This window comes from Amaranthus tricolor, chromosome 16, assembly GCF_026212465.1.
Source record: "Amaranthus tricolor cultivar Red isolate AtriRed21 chromosome 16, ASM2621246v1, whole genome shotgun sequence".
NCBI lineage: Eukaryota > Viridiplantae > Streptophyta > Magnoliopsida > Caryophyllales > Amaranthaceae > Amaranthus > Amaranthus tricolor.
In genome coordinates, this window is record NC_080062.1 from 3439440 (window position 1) to 3457439 (window position 18000).

Sequence of the window (18000 nt, forward strand, 5' to 3'; positions counted from 1 at the left end):
CACTTCATCAAGTGATCTAAACATCAATCCTCCATAACTCATGACACTCACATTTTCACTCTCAAAAGTGCAAGATAGTGCATGAGTTATGAGGTGATCAAACTCTTTACCAATGGCTTAGAGATTTGGAACTTGGCACAACAGAAAGTATACGTTTAAGACAAATCTAACGAATTTTCACATGGATATATAGTTTTTTTATATATCTCTCAAAAATCTTAGTCAAATTTTTCTATCCCTAAAGTGAAATTTCTAAATGGGAATCACATTAGCAAAATGAAAGAAGTATGTTAATGTATTATTTTCACAAATTTGAAAAGAATTATAGTTAAAATAACAACAAAGCAATATAAGTACGACTACAAGCTTTACATTAACATCACAAAATGATGTTTAGGTGAAGGGGTCGAAAACTTGCATGAGTTTAGGGTATTTGAGCTTGTTATGTTATTTTGACCAAGATGTTCGAACTAAAATAAGTAATGTGGGCCAAATAAGCCATATATATATCGAATATTTACCATAGTTAGAGATGGACATAGGTCAGATATGGGTTGGATCTAGCTAAACCCAGATCCAAACCATATTTTATTATTGTAACGTCTACTATAAAAAGCTCTTACATTAACAGTATAAATAAGCAAATTAATAGGGCAGAAGAGCATATTATAAAGCAAGTAAAATTCAACTATTATTTCGTCAAAAGCTAACCACTTTAATAGAATAAATATAATAAAATTTGAAAGCCTCATATGGACAAGTGGAATGACTAGTTGAGATGATCATATTTCCCACACGTTTTGACAATTATAGAATAGAGTCGTCTGTCAATGTTTGTACAAGTAATATTCCTAACGGTGACACAACCGAAAATTGCCACCAAACCTAACAGACTAGACCAAAAAGGAGCAAATTTGCGTCCATATAAAAGCTGTGCAATGAGAGTTCTATGTCAATCTGAATAGTATTTCCGGGTTGTATCCAGGAAGTTGCGGATCAACTGTGATAATTTGACAACAGTTTCTTCATTGCCTCGTACGTCATGAAAACAAGGCTTACACTAGGCACAACCTTGTAATATTCTGGAAGAATCCCTCTGTATAGGCCTTTCAATCCTTCTGATCGGATGATGTGTTTAAATGTACCGAAAATACCTGTGTTGTATACACGTGCACGCCCACCAGCTCCTTCTAATTGCATCCTCCGTCTCACCAAATCAATAGGAAATATGGCTGTCATTTATACACCAAAGCAAAACATGTTCAAAACCTTGAGCATTTAGGCCTTCAAAAAATATAAAAATGTTCCAACAGGCAACAGAGCATCAAATTATCAACAAAGACGGCATGATTTACAGGTAGCAGAGATCACTTTTGCTTCAATAAGTTAAACTGTGGAGCCAGATATTCTCTCCAAAGAAAAAAAAACGAAAAGTCGAGCCAAAAAAACGTGATCAGTAAAATAAAAGCTTTATTTTCTCGATCATTCACAACAGAGGAAGCCTAAGTGAGAAGCATACCTCATAGAGGAAGCCTCTCACATTTGGCATAGGAGAACTATATTTCAAATCATCCGAGACTGGTGCCTCCCTAGAAAAGAAATCAACTGCAATGCTCGGAAAGTGTTGAACAAGAAAATGCGGTAAGGATGAGGTTAGTCCAACCAAACTATTGAAACAAAAGACTAACAAAATGCAAGAATCAGGGAAACTTTTTATATGATTCCATATGAAATTATAAGCAAAAATTTAAACAACTTCCTGATTTCTGGCTCTAGAGTCAAGTCGTGTTAGACATTTAGTGCAGACTGCAGAGCCAGCATCTCAACCTGCTTCTCTGCATCAAAAGCATAATAACGAGAAGTATTAACTTCTCCATGTAGTCAAGGAGTAGCTAAACAACAAAGATAAATAAATCATCTAACTAGAGTCATCCAGAGACCTCCTTCCAGACTGGCTTTCTCTACAATAAATTCAGTACACAGTTCAGAGAAATATGTAACAATATGGTGTGAATGTCAAACCCCGGCAGCCATATATATTTGTTGACAATAAAATTCTATTTAAGTCAAAAAACATGCCAGACTAATTACTCAACACCGAGAGTATGAAAAAACTATGTAGTATACTTCAGAGAGCAGAAGATGAGGTAACTGGTTAACAGCAAATAAGAAAATATACGAAAACTTATCTGTACAAAATTATAAACTTTTTCAAGCAAGTTCAGATTCACTAACCAGTAGATGAAGCAATGCCAGACATACTTCCACAAGCAAGGCTCACAAGCACAGAAGAATCATGCGGCCTGTGGCAATAATAACAAAATTACTCGGTTGACAATCAAGCAACTGTAAGACACTGCATGCAGACATCTTAAAGCTTATGAAATAGCACCTCTGCAACTGCCACTGAGTCCGTAAGGTATCGTAAACGGTGAAACTGATCGCTATATTTGGCCCCACACTCTACAAAGGAAATTAGTTATTCAAAAGTTCATTGAACATCTTCAACAACACCATAAGAACGAAAAATTGACAATACCAAGAGTGTTGCTCCGAGCCCTTTGTAAAGACCAAGTGCACCTTCTTCTTTGCAAATAGTACGTAACGTATGCCCTATACCTTTGTAATATATCACATTTGTCTGCAAGAATGTAAAGCGAAGTGATCTAAGTTAGATAATTTTAAGAGCTTAAGCAATTTACAGAGCAAATGAGACAAAGTCAAGTATTACAAACATGCGGACCAATAAGCAAACAGCTATTGTTTCATAGTTTCCAGTTCTGAGACAGATTGAAGATACAAATCAATCCAAATGAAGAATATTTAGGAAATTTTAACGCAATCCTTACTTGTAAGCCAACAAATTCATCATGTATTTGCTCAATAAATTGAGACAGATTAAAGATACATATCTTGTTTGTTTCCGTGAACATTGTCCATTATATGTTTGTACCTTAAGTGATGCTAGTTTAAAGTTTTAACTTTAAAAACACTTCCAGTTCACCTTACCATAAGAGAACAAGTTTTGTTGCATTACACTGAAAAGAAACATATCAAAGTTGACCAAAACTTCCAACATAAAAATAGAACCAAGATTGTCAGATTATACATGAGAAGAAAAAGAGCAAGCTCAAGGGAGGATAAAAGTTCAAAGCAAGAAATGGATGACTCTGCCAATGAATTGCAGAACTAAATATTATAGGGGAAAATGCACAAATAGCCTATCATCGAGGCAACTGAGCTAGAGAAACTTACTTGTGCCGCAAGCCGTGTCCTCACCAAATCTAGAGGGTAGGTAGCAGTTGCAGCTGTTACTCCGGCTAAGAAGCCACCTGCTAAATGCACAATGATATGTGCACTAATATTTTCACTATTACTTTCTAGTCCAGGAAGTGACTGTAAAACCTGCAAGAAATATTAGGAAATATCACACAACAATTTAGAATGAACACCCAAAATAAATAAAGCATACAAAATAACTAGTAGTTTCATGGAACGTGTATACCAACATTCTTGTATTGTTCATATGAGTAGAAACTGACGGAGGAATAAGGAAGGCGATGAGCTATTGTAACCAAGTTTCCTTTCCAAAAAGCTCTTATTCCTTCCTCGTGAATGACTCGTGAAGCCTCCCTCCAAATGCAAGGTTTCCTCAAAGTTGAGGCATCTGAATGCATACCTTGTATCTAAAAGCACAAAAAGTTCACCATGTCAAAAAGATACATCTTCCAAGAACAAGTACAAGTGGCCTTAACTAGAATCCACTATTTTAAACAATGGTAAACACCGATTAGACGTTTACGACGTCCCTACATTGTATCTTTCTACACTAATCATAAAAATATAATCACATTTCATTAAGAAACAATACCTCCAGAAAGCTTACTACACCCCTACAGAAAACAAATCAAATAGCCTCCAAGTCCCAATCCCATCATGTTCTAATTTCCAGATTTTCCATCTGACACCCTAGCTCCCAATTGAGTTCCCACATTGGTCCAATACATGAATTATACTCACAAGGAATTTCAGTTAAAGTTTGCACTACTATCAACTTCCTAGAAACACTTCTCTTACAAGCATTAGAACAAAGTAAACCCTAACTTAAAAGAATGCTTCAAACTAAAGAAGCTATTACGCTTAAATTTGAGCCATGTTCGTTAAAAACTTCAATCTTTCTCCACCATTTACAATCAATCATTAAAATACAAACATCAATTCAATCACTTCCCACAAACTCACTACTTAAACACATCAATTAAACGCCAAAATCAACAGATAAATCACATTCATTTACTTCCAAACCAATTCATCAAACTTCCTTGAATTGAAATCAAAAAAATTGGCAATTATATATTAAAAAGGGAGACAATCAGGGAAAAACCCTTCATATAAAATTAAAAGCTTCAATCGTCCTCCAAAATTTCCCAATTTCATATAAACCTTCAATTTCCCTCCACAATTTACCATCAATCATCAAAATAGAAAACCAATTCAATCACTCACCCACATACTTCATCAACATTCTCTGAATCAACATCAACAAATACGCACGTCAATATTAAAAAGGGAGAATACGCACCTGAAAAAGGATGGTGAGACGAGCGAGAGGAGCAGTACAAGTTTTACTAACAGCGCCGGCAATTCCACCGGCAAGAAGTTGCGAAATCGTTCCAATTTGTGCTTGTTGTTGTTGTTTAACCTGTACATATTTCCTCGTACAACCGTCTCTTTGTCCCCCATCTACGACTACTCCAACTCTCGCTTCCGTCTGCATTACGAAAAACTTCTTCTCTCTTCCTTATCTCAAAAAAAATCGAACAATTATTTCTTCGATCAATTGATAAATAAAAATCGCGAAGCTTTTGATTCCTAATTCAGAGATGCAATGCCGTTAAATATGAAGATTTAAATTTCCATTTTACACCCTGGAAATTGCATATTGAAGATTGAAAATTGGAAATTGCAGTATTTTAGGGTTTGTTGTTGATGATGAAGATGAAAAAATTGGTAATATTAGGTTTATTGATTTGCGTAATCTCAACGAAGTGTAAAAAAAGGGGGCTTAGGAATATATAGTTGAGACACAACGATGTCGTATGAAATTTAAACCAACAAATCTATTTATCTGTTGGATTATTAATTTTTATCCTTTTACTCCGTGACAGTATTCCTAACCCCTAATAAGTCGGTGAGGGTGGAGTATATGATAGGCAAAGGATATTAATCTTTTTATAGTATTAATTATTGATCATTAATATTTAAACTAAACCTTTTTTTAATTGGAAATTTTTTGGGGTAATCTTGACTTTTTGGCTTTTTCACGTGATAAATCTTTTTTTAATCCTCATGGTGATCTTGACCTTCCAATTTTTCCACGTGATAGATAAAAAAGAAATTTTTTTGTTAACTATACGCTATTTTTACCTAACGTTTTTTAAAAAAACAAATGTTGCGATCACCCAATTGACAACATATTTCGAAATCCAGTCGAAATAATTATTTAATTTAACCAAAAACTTAACCTTTTGTCTACCACATGGAAAAATTAAAAGCTCATAGTCACTACACGGATTTAACAAAACATTTGTGAAAAAGTAAAAAACTCAAGGTTACCATATGAAATTTCTCAATTATCTTTTATATTTTTTGTTTTTATGCTATCAAATAGGGGTATATTAATATAAATAATTATTTGTTGAATTTTGAGATTTTTTGTACGTTCTCCGTACATATGTGGATGATTCATCATACACATGAAAAAAAATATATTTTATATACCTCACGAAAAAGTGATTTGGAAGTTAAAGTTATTTAAAGAAAATGAAAAAAGCTATCAAGCCAAAAAACACTCTAACTGATAAAATCATTTTCATATATATACACATATATATATATATATATATATATATATATATATATATATATATATATATATATATATATATATATATATATATATATATATATATATATATATATACATATATATATATATACATATATATATATATATATATATATATATATATATATATATATATATATATATATATATATATATATATATATATATATACATACATATATATATATATATATATATACATACATATATATATATATATATACACATACATATATATATATACACATACATATATATATATACATATACATATATATATATATATATATATATATATATATATATATATATATACATACATATATATATACATATTATATATATATATATATATATATATATATATATATATATATATATATATATATATATGTATATATATATGTATATATATATATGTATATATATATATATATATATATATATTTATATATATATATATATGTATATATATATATATATATATATACATATATATATATATATATACATATATATATATATATATATACATATATATATACATATATATATATACATATATATATATATATATATATATATATATATATACATATATATTTATATACATATATATTTATATATATATATATATATATATATATATATATATATATATGTGTGTATATATACATATATATATACATATATATATATATATATATATATATATGTATATATATATATACATATATATATATATATACATATATATATATATATATATATATATATACATATATATATACATACATATATATATACATATATATATACATATATATATATATATACATATATATATATATATATATATATATATATATATATATATATATATATATATATATATATATATATATATATATATATATATATATATATATATATATATATATATATACATATATATACATATATATATATATAACTCATTAGATTTTAGCTAGCTCTATCCTGAGTTTTAAACTTGTTTATAAACAAAATCTATCATGCATCTTTCTTGGATTAAGAAAGTTATGCTTGCTATGCATCTTTTTTGAGTATAATCCATGAGTATTATCTAGGCACGTTGATAAAAACTAACACTTAAGAAAAACATCCTCCATATGTAGTAATTTTTATTATTAAAATTTCCTAAAAAGATAATTTTTAGGTTCACAATACAAGTTCAAAGTTGTTAATGTATTTGTGATCTAAAACTTTAAATTAAAGCCAAACATTTAAAACTTCATTGTGTAATCAATTTTGTGCAACGTTACTAAGTTGCATTGAAATACTATAAATATTTTTTTATTTAATTACAAGGTAAATCGAAGGAAAGAGAGAGCTTAATAAGAATCAAATTCAGGACATTACCTGAAAATTATTGTAGTTACTCCAACTGAGAACAAGATCCGGTGCTACCAACATTTTTTATCCTCTAAGATATCTTCCCAAATATTTCACATAAAAAGAGAAGTCAAATTACAAGTTCCATTTCCATTAGTAAAGAAAGAAGGGCATACTAAATACAAATCTATGGCATACATTCTACATTGCTCAAGGTAAAGTCATCTAATTCCTCTAGCAAAAGCTTGCTTTTCCTCCATTCCATAAGCTACATTTCAAAAGTTATTGCACCAATTTCCTAGACAAATCTGAACAAATACTTTAAAAAGTTATTGATCATTGTTTGGCAAGCCAAAATGGGACTATCTGCCCATGAGAAGACCAGCTTAAACCAGGTGTATTATCTTGGTTGTTGGCTAATGAAGAATGGCTCAATCGCACATCAGTTTGGCTTGCCCCAACATCGAGGACTTGGTTGCTAGGAAGATGGTTGCAAAGCAGGCTGAATTCTTGCTTGCCATGCTCCATTCGACTAGGGAAAGCTTCTATTCTACTACGCTTACATTGACTAGTAGTGTTATCCTGATCTTCTCTATGTGAGTACGTTATCTGAAAATCCTTCTCGGGTAGCTGAGGATGTAAAGACATTTGTTGGTTCGATGACAAATCGAAGAAGTTTTGAGAATCTTCTGCTGCTTTCGAGCATTGAGTTTTTTTCTCGAGTGCATGCATTTCTTCCACCATTGGCTTCCATAGCCTAACTCTCGCGTTAGTAAACCAATTAGATACCTGTTGGAAAGGCAATTCAAGGACACTTAAGTAGGGCACAAATTCGACCTGTCAAAACAGTCAGGTTACCCCTAGTTTCAATTGGGTTACAGGTCAATTTCAAATCGCTAAAAAAATTAATAGATTTAGCGTTGTTAATGCATAGGGGAAGAATGTCAAAGAACCAACTCAACCAAAAACTTAAGCTAATGGTTGAGAACCCATAATATGTTATATACTCTAACACGTCCCCTCACACAAGAACCCTTTGAGCTAGAAATATATATGTAGCACAAGCCCTCCTCATACCTAGCGTTAAATATTCCACTTTAAATGAGGGGTGGTTGAGTACGAACTTGTAACCTCTTATCACACTGGCTTTTAATACCATGGAAAAACCAACTCAACCAAAAGCTTAAGCTGATGATTAATGCCACATAATATGTTATATACTCTAACAAATAATGCATAAGAAACACTTGCAGTTCCTTCCAAACAAGGGGAAAGAAGCTCAAATAAGCACAAACCTGACTTCTTGACAGGCCAGTTTTCTGCGCCAACATATGCTTATCAGTATCACTAGGATAACTGTGACAAACAATTACGAGTATCAATTAACTGAATCCATGATCATAATTCTAACACAAGTTAATTCGCGAGGTAAATTGCAATGCTCGATGGTAAAGAAGAAATTCCTTACGGGTGTAAAAAGTGTTCGAAAAGCCAATTCCTAAGAACAGCAACAGCTTTATCAGGAAATCCTCTTTGAGATCGCCACACAGGATGTTGAAGAAAGTTAGAAGCTGAGCCTTTGTCATCTGAACACGAACCTGATGTACGATCTTTCCTAGTGTCTACACTAGTAAACGCTTTACTTGTAGCACGAATATGATCCAGAATGGCATTTTTCAAGCATTGAAAATGTCTAAACATGGCTTTAACAGCATAGCATAAAAATGGGGTAGCATTTCCAAGGCCAGCCACAGATTCAAATGATGTAACAGCTGATTGCATTTGTTGGCAGTACAGTTTATATCTTTTGTACACCTATATTACAAAGCATAATCAAATCGAAACAATGTTAAATACAATATCACATTGTGTTCATGCAAGCAAATTATATGCTTATACATATTTATTTGAGTTCTCAAAGATAAAAAGTGAAATTTTATGTTGCATTTATAAGCCCGTCTAGCTCAGTTGGTAGAGCGCAAGGCTCTTAACCTTGTGGTCGTGGGTTCGAGCCCCACGGTGGGCGTGTTTTTTTGAAGGTACATTTCTATTTGTCGTGCATTGTTCTTCAAGAACATTTAATTCTTAGTATAAATTAAATACGTTAAAAAGATTTATTTTGAACAAATTTCCTGTCTAGCTCAGTTGGTAGAGCGCAAGGCTCTTAACCTTGTGGTCGTGGGTTCGAGCCCCATGGTGGGGCGCATTTATTTTATCGTAAAAATCAAATATTTAAAATTCAAAAGACACAATATACTTTCCAATCATTTTGCTACATTTTACACTTATTAGGAAATATGAGAGGAAGAGACTAAAAAAAATAGAAGTGAAAAAAGACATGTAAATGAGATGATGACAAAAATCATAATTCAAATGCTAATATTAAAAATGTAACAAATTGAAGGAGATATGTAAAAATATAGTGTGTAAAACAGGGACAGGTTTGATATGCACTACTCACACTTTGATTGACACCCATTAATCACCTTTAGGCTCTAGTGTATGCAGTGTCCCTTACAAATAAGGAAAATTTTCAATTGAGATGACCTACTCCTACTATACTAATTGAGGTATTAAAGAAAACCTCTACTCCTACTCTCTTTACCCAAATGCCAAATGATATATCATTTTAACTTATAGATTAAGAATAAAATATAAATTAAAAGCGAATAATGAATATCGTCCAAAAATTATATGTGATATTTGAAAAGAAACGTAGGGAGTATAATCACTAACACTATTAGAATATTATTAACGAGTCATGATAGTTATGTCAGTTGACTAATGAAATACAACACGATTTTTATAGTTGTGCCTTATTTTTAGATTGATAAGCATGACACGACACAATACGACATGACGTTATTTGCAATATAATTTGACACAAGGTATGACATACATAACAAGATTTCCAGGGTTAAAAAAACATTTTATTCTCATTATGTACTAGTAATAATATCCAAGTGAAGAAATAAATAAAGAACTAGCTAGTAATACTCATCAAATCTTTGATAAAATAATAAGAAAAAGGTGCAATATTGAATTAAAAGTTAATAAAAAAAAAATAATTAATAGAAATAATCCTAAAAAAAAGGTATGGGAGGAAAAAAAAAGTAAAGAAAGACCCAATTGAATATAAAAAGATGGAAGAAAGAAGTGAAGAAAATGATTTGATTAATAAGTATTGACAAGACAATACATCTTTATGTCTCACTGCCAGAACAGCAGATATATGAAATGAGATGATGTTTGATTTAATTTTTAAAATGTTGGGCCAAGAAATCCAAATGCTAGCATGTCCTCCCACAGTATCAGCAACAATCAGATCATCAACTCATCATCCTTCTTACATTTGCCCACATAACTCCAACTTCCCAAACCTACCTGTACTCTTGTTTACTTTTTATTTATTTTTGTGGACAAAATATACGGTTTACATCATTAATTAGAAGTATTTTTTATTATTTTATTGGTTATATTTGAGATAATAGTTATTATTATTATAGAAAAGATTACTAATCTTGATTAAGAAAATAAATAAAACAAATTTATTGATCTTTTATTTGATGAATATCTTAATACTTATCTACATAACAAAATTAAAAATTAACAAATAGTAATTTCAACATAAAATATGAAGTAAAACGTCTTATAATTACTTTTATTAATCATTATATAAGATAACAGATATAACTAATATTTTAAAACGAATGGAGTTCATTAGTAAATAAAGCATGTCTAATATATATATTGGTAATATAGTACTCTTTAGTTTTTACCCACAGAAATCTAACTAATTATTCAAATACTAAAATAGGACTTTGTGTTGCACTTACTCATCTTCTTGAGTCTTAATTAACTTGTATGAATATATTTATCATTCCATTAAATTTGGAGTATTATGCTAATTAAAGATTAAACTTTTAAATGTCATATAGCACATTCAAAAGATGAGGAGAGCATAAAACATGATTGAAAGAAAATTGTTGATCAAACCCACATTAAATTTATTAGGAATTTAACTTAACTAAATTTTAGAGAATTTTAGTTTAATAGTTGAAAGATTTCTCTTTCACCTTATAATAAGGTTTCAATTAATTAATCTTCTCATCAATTTTCTCATGGCGTCTTTTTATAACAAACCAAACTAATAAGATGAAGTATTGATTTTGGTTGTACCAAACAGCCCACATGTTAAAGGAAATTTCCCACCTAATTAATCCCCCACTTGTACAACCTACCCTCAAATCTCAATCATATAGAACTACAAAAATATCACATCACCAAATTTTGAAAGAATTCGCACAATATTGGTACGATATTCTTCACTCAAATAGCGATCCTTTTACAATATAATTTCTCTATAATTTAATGTTTGTGATAGTTACCCCTCTAGTAAGCACGTCTATTCCTACTAGAAACCACCCTATAAATCAAACAATCACATGTTTGAATTATACAATGCTACAGAAGAGAGTGTTAGAGTATGTTTAAAGGCGAGCGTAATATAGTTTGAAGGAAATGGTCTTATTAATAATATGAATTATGAGAATAGAACTCTTTACAAGAGTTGATGGTCAGAAAAAATTTAATAGGAGTAAATTATCCTAAATAAAAATTTCAAAACTAGATATATGCTTTTAATCTTTTATAATTAGACACTCGTATACACGTTTAAATTTTATATTATTATCTACGTATAAAATAACATAATTAAGAAATTTTATTTGAATGTCTTGATTTATATTTTGATATAATGGAGTATGATACTATTTATTTTTTCAACTTTCACCAAGTGTATTTAAGAGTGAAAACATTAATAGTGCAAAGGTTTGTTGTTACACTAATTAAAACCAAAAGGTTCATACCAACAATTCATCAAACAACGTTATTTTATAAAAATATTTTATTTTAAAATTTAGTATACTTAGTCTAAATGCATATTTTATTTTATGATAACAAATTTTTAAAATTTTAATTATGCTCAATTAAAAATATAAAGGTTTAAAATAACTTTTTCATTTGCTTTATTTTTTATTTTGAGTTATTGCAATTAATTTCCGAATTCTCACTATATTGACTCATAGCGACCTGGGTTGGAGTGGTTTTGGAAATCACAACTTATTGTAAGATCACCGTATTCAACTGGGCCCACCATTATATATTTTGTAAAATATAATAAGTAGGCATTAAAAATAATATAATTAGTGATTTAAGATATTGAAAATAGATATTAAAATACGTTAAGTGGGCATTAAAAATAGTATATTAAGAGTAAGACAAATAGAAATTAAAGATTAATGGCCGAGTTTGAAATACGTCTTTTAAAAAGAGGGTCTTTCAAAAGACTAACCGTTACGATCATGTTATAAATTGTCACGTACTAACAACTTCAACATATGACCTCTAATATATTCAAGAGGATTTTTAATTAAAGGAAAACATATTAATACATCGAATAGGGGTAAAAAAATACAACCAGAAGGTACAACTTTCAGCCCTTGAATAAGTTAATTATGCAATATATAAAAAATTGAAATTCAAAGAAAGATTTAAATCAAATAAAATTAAATGTTTAATTAGAAACCTAAAGAAATGAGAAAAATCAAGCATAGTAGTAGTAACAAACCTCATGAAGCATGGAAACTAGGTTAGGGTTACTACACCGAAGCGAAACATCATCATCATCATCACTAAACAGAATTCCAGAACCTTCTAGAACATTATAATTACTTTGTTTCTCTAATGAAACACCGCTAGCACGCGAGAATTCTTCAAGAAGTTCTTGTGCTGGCCTGAGAAACCGAGATCGGCCCAAAATAGAAGCATAGCCCGTAAAAGGACCCATAGGGGAAGGAAGATACGGGCGGGTATGAGTAGAAGATGAGAGTGATAAGTTAGTGGATGCCATTAATGGATCAACAGAGGAAGATGAAGAAGTAGGTTGAAGTTGAAGGGGAGAAAGAAAATGGTGGTTTGGGACAACGATCTCAACGTCGTCATTTTGATGGTAGCGTAGTTTGAGTCTTCTGCTTTGTTGTGGGACGTGAAATGGGCTGAAGGTTTCATCCATGGCGGAAGGAAGAGAAAGAGAGGAGAAGAAATGGGAAAAGTGTGAAGAGAGGTAAAATGGGAGATAACTACTAGTACAAGAAATTATGGGAATTATTTTTATTGTACAAAAATGATTGTTACTATTAAAAGAGTTATGTATTGTATAAACTTAGTCTACGTATACTAGGCATCAATATAAGTATTTATTTGATTTTGAAATATTTGTCACATTATGATTATTTATACAATTTATTGTTAAAGTATATTTTATATATTACGAGTTTGTGATTAATGTAAGAAAAAAAATATAGATAAGTAAAATTTTGTTTGAGTTGCCTAATCACATATTTTTATGGTAATAACTTTTTATAATTTTTAGATATGCATAACTTAATATATAAATTATTAAAATAACGCATTGAATTGGTATACTAAATAGTATTTCATTCATTTGAAAATACTTGCTATTTTAAGATTATTAGCACTGTTAATTATTTAAGTTTGTTTTATATTGCGGTTGATGTATAAGATAAAATATAATCAAATGAAATCTTATTTAAATTTTTTAATTAAATATTTTAATAATATTCATTTATTATTATGTATAAGTTAATATATAAATAATTCAAATAATGAAATGAATTTAGTAGAAGGTTAAATATAAAACGTCAAATGTTAGTGGAGCGAGGAATGTAGGTTAAGAAATCTTGTATGTCTAATCTATGTTAGACTTATACCATTAAAATTGTTACGTATATACTTAGTTTCTTTAATATTGCTATAGATAGTAACTTGTTGTGAGTAGTTAATTTATTAGAAAATATTTTGAATTTTTAAGTAAGGAAATATCAATTATCATAATTATAATGTATTATTATTTTAAAATTTATCACTATTTAGCTTAAAATGTAACTATTTAAGAAGTTTTTTTCTTTTAGTTTTTATATTTTACACTTTTCAATATATTATTATTCTCATCAAGGGTTGTTCATCAGCTTGTGTTATTATGATGAAGTATAAGTTACTATTACCTCTTATTTTCATCAATTTCAACTCCGTAATTAATATTCATAAATCAATTCTTATATTATACACAAGAATTAGTAATTAATATATTAATTAATTTGTGTATTGAAGTTAGGCTGCTAAGAGTAAAATTAGCAAATATAATACCAAAAAAAAATTATTATTTATAGTACATAATAATTACAGTGCAAAACTTAATTAACTACGTTAATAGGGTCAATTAATGATCGAGTATCTATTCTTATGGCTTTTTAGGATGGTCGTTATATGAGGTAAAGATAATTCTAAATAGCCAAAAAAAAAAAGAAATATTAATATTTTCTAAAGGTAATAAAAAAATAAATTTATATCACAAATATTGGTCAATATCAAATGTCAAACTATTTTTCTTAGCCAACAAATGAATTCTATTTAGCAGAAGGAGTTATTCAAACTTTTTAGTACAAGTATGATAATTGATTGATTGATAGTAAAATATCATTGTTGTACTTTAATAATGACAAATTTGTAATAGTTAATGAGATATAGAGTAGAATTGTACAAAACAATGAAAAAATAGGGGTAATTATGACAATTTATACGTTACGTTATAGCATATATTATATATAAAATAATAACGTACTCTCTTTATTCCACTCATTTTCTCATTTGAAAATGATTCACCATCTTTTTTAATCTTAACCAGACATGTAAAATATCTTTTGATATTTTTCATGCAATTCATTCTCTATTCTCGTTCAATCAACTTTACATACTTTCCTTACAAACCACTCACTTCTCTTAAACTCAATCTCACTAGGGCAGAAGAGAGTTTAGTCTAAACCACAATTCAAACTGGACCCAACTGTAAATTTAATATTTGATCTGATCTATAGTCTCCGGATTTATTCAAAAACAAATTGCAGTTTACAATCCGGTCCCGATTTTTTTTCACCAGATCAAACCACAAAGCGTATTATGATTGAAAATTATAGTTTTTAAAAATAAAATAATACTCAGGTCACTATCTAGATATTTCGAAATGTTATTTTTTATAGTAGTATACTCGAATGTTGTTGATCCAATTGACTAATTACAAATTATTATCTTTGGTGGTTATAAGTGTGAAATATTTGCATAACCATACATATATTAATTTGAAAAAAACATTAAAATATATTCATAGACCAGATCAAACCATACTGTTGAAGAACGATTGATACGATCCGGTCTTGTGTCCGATCCAATTTGAAAATTTTCCAAACTGAAATTATAAATTCGGTCAGATTTTAGTGTCAAATCAGATTAAACAAGACCATCTGGATCAGAATAAAATAAATATATAGTAAACATATCAAGTAATATTATGAGGAGAGGTTAAGGGGGGAGTAATAATTAGAAGTAGGTATATGAATAATCATTGATCTATAATCCATAGGTGTGGAGTGTATTTTTTAGAGTAGTGTGATTAGATGAGCTAAGAAAATTGTGGGGGGGATGCTCATCTTTATTGCTAAGTGGTAAGTGATGTTACTGAGAGATATTAAAGCCATTTACTTGACTGACTGACTCATGACTGATGGGACTAATCAACTGAAATTTTATTTTTGCTCATTTTTTCCTTTCTCTTTCTTATCAATTTCTACACCTACCTTATTTCAGGGATTTATTGCCATTTGCCAAACTAGTACAAATATAAATAGTATATGTCAATGTATTATAATTCGCTAGTTAATTTATTTTTTGAATTTGTTTAAGTTTGTTTAAGAATAACCTAAAAATTGACTATAGTTTGCGTTGTTTTGATTTGTAATTCGCTAGGAGATTAGCGAATCATGTGACACTGTTATAGACTTTCACTAATGGGGGTTTAAAATAGATCCAACGATTTGATATGTATTCGGCCTTATAATAGAATATGACTTGACCCGAGTTTAAAATGAATTAGTATAGTATAAAAATATATGAGGATAAAAGACCTAATTTTGAATCGGCCTGAAATACTTGGCTGGAATTCGATTTTTACATTTACTAAATTTAAAGTTATATAACAATTTCTTTTGCAACCTATCTATCTAACTCAATTTTTTACTTTGACTTTTATTTAATTCCTTAAATACTTACGCTCAATCCAAGCATATTCTAATTAACATCAGGCGGTCGAGAGAGATCACCGTTTCTCTGAGAGACGTCTCTCGGGTCCAACCATTAAAGCTTAATGTCTACTTACATCATCCTTAGTTCCTACGTATATCATTATTAATGCCTACTTACCATATTCTTAATGCTACTTATAAACTTGAATGTATACTTACAGTATCTTTAATGTCCACTGAATAAGCGTGCAGTACTTACAATATCTTAAATGTCTGCTTACAATATTCTTATTACCCACTAATTAACTTACTCTACTTTTTAATGGTGCAATACGTTCAATTAAAAATGTTCTTCAATAAGATTGTTTCTCACAAAAATTAGTGTATTTATTAACATTCACAAATTTCGTTTATCAAATTGTATTTTACCTTCTTCTCTTTCACCCCCTATAAAAAATTTTAAAGGAAAAAAATAGAAATAAGTCACATTTGATGATGACAGTCTGAGTCAAGTAATAGTAGAAGTACCTAGGAGTAGTACCTAATAGTGGTCATAAAGAAGTGAGTATTGAAAACATTGACGTAATTCAAGAGTACTCCTTGTGCACACTCAAGAGTATTTGTCATAAAGTTTAAAGGTAGATGAATTTATATAAATTGCAGAGATATTAGTAAATTAGAAAAATATGAATAAAAATTAAATAAAGTTAAAAAAATATTTTTATTAAAAAAATATAGTAAAAAAGTAAAATAATTTTCAGAGCGTGTTTAAATAGAAGTAAATTGATAGAAAATTAGAAGAATTACATGAATAATTTTTGTTAAAATAAATGAAAGAGTAATTCTCATATTCTTTTTTTTATTTTTCATCCATCAAAAATAAATAGAACTATTTTTCTTTCGGTTCTCTTTTTCCTTTCTTTTTTTTTTTTTATTTTTTATCTCCAAAATTGTTATTCAAATATACCGTAAAAGTACAAGAGACTACTATAGCATCCTATCCCCATGTGTAATGTGCATGTATGTGCATTGTCAATGACATATTGACATGGACATGAAATCAAAATGAAATTTGTAGTTGTACTTTCCTATTAAAAACTCCCTAGATTTGCGAGGGACTTACATTATGTGATTGCAAAAAGATAAAATGATAGCAAATTGTTACTATTCATGATTCAACAACAAAATTGTGGGAGTGTTCTACGTTTATATATATATATATATATATATGAAAGGGATCTAATAAGAAGGCTGTTGAAAATGAGAAGAATAAGGACTTTACACCCTTTATTTTACTAAAATAAAAAAATCTATGGTCACGATTGAGCCAAAAACACATAATTGTAAAAATAATTATGTTACACACAAAAGTAACAATGACATAAATTTTTAGAATATTCTTACTTTTTAACATAGTATCATTTTTTTATATATATTAACAGAACAAAATCGAACAAAAATCCTTCTTATTTGATCATATATATATATATATATATATATATATATATATATATATATATATATATATATATATATATATATATATATATATATATATATATA

General features: G+C 29.1%; 2 protein-coding genes and 2 non-coding genes across 5 annotated transcripts; 2 read left to right on the forward strand and 2 right to left on the reverse strand.

The window, feature by feature from the left end:
- Nucleotides 1-701: 701 nt before the first annotated feature.
- On the reverse strand, nucleotides 702-5252 carry LOC130802966 (uncharacterized). Of its 2 annotated transcripts, none has more exons than XM_057667100.1 (7): nucleotides 4583-5252; nucleotides 3510-3686; nucleotides 3256-3405; nucleotides 2540-2641; nucleotides 2393-2463; nucleotides 2236-2303; nucleotides 702-1232 (listed from the first exon to the last, which is right to left on the reverse strand). In XM_057667100.1, exons 1-7 carry the CDS (start codon nucleotides 4775-4777, stop codon nucleotides 997-999), a joined length of 999 nt encoding a protein of 332 aa, XP_057523083.1. In that variant the 5' UTR covers nucleotides 4778-5252; the 3' UTR covers nucleotides 702-996. The 2 variants fall into 2 exon arrangements, with proteins under 2 accessions (XP_057523083.1, XP_057523084.1); XM_057667101.1 differs by having other exon boundaries at nucleotides 702-1835.
- Nucleotides 5253-7172: 1920 nt separating this feature from the next.
- Nucleotides 7173-13486, reverse strand: LOC130802967 (BEL1-like homeodomain protein 9). Its single transcript, XM_057667102.1, has 4 exons — nucleotides 12912-13486; nucleotides 8751-9097; nucleotides 8578-8638; nucleotides 7173-8071 (listed from the first exon to the last, which is right to left on the reverse strand). Exons 1-4 carry the CDS (start codon nucleotides 13353-13355, stop codon nucleotides 7619-7621), a joined length of 1305 nt encoding a protein of 434 aa, XP_057523085.1. The 5' UTR covers nucleotides 13356-13486; the 3' UTR covers nucleotides 7173-7618.
- On the forward strand, nucleotides 9236-9308 carry TRNAK-CUU (transfer RNA lysine (anticodon CUU)). Its single transcript has one exon. It is a non-coding gene; the product is annotated as a tRNA-Lys (tRNA).
- TRNAK-CUU (transfer RNA lysine (anticodon CUU)) lies at nucleotides 9413-9485 on the forward strand. The gene has a single exon. It is a non-coding gene; the product is annotated as a tRNA-Lys (tRNA).
- Nucleotides 13487-18000: the final 4514 nt, after the last annotated feature.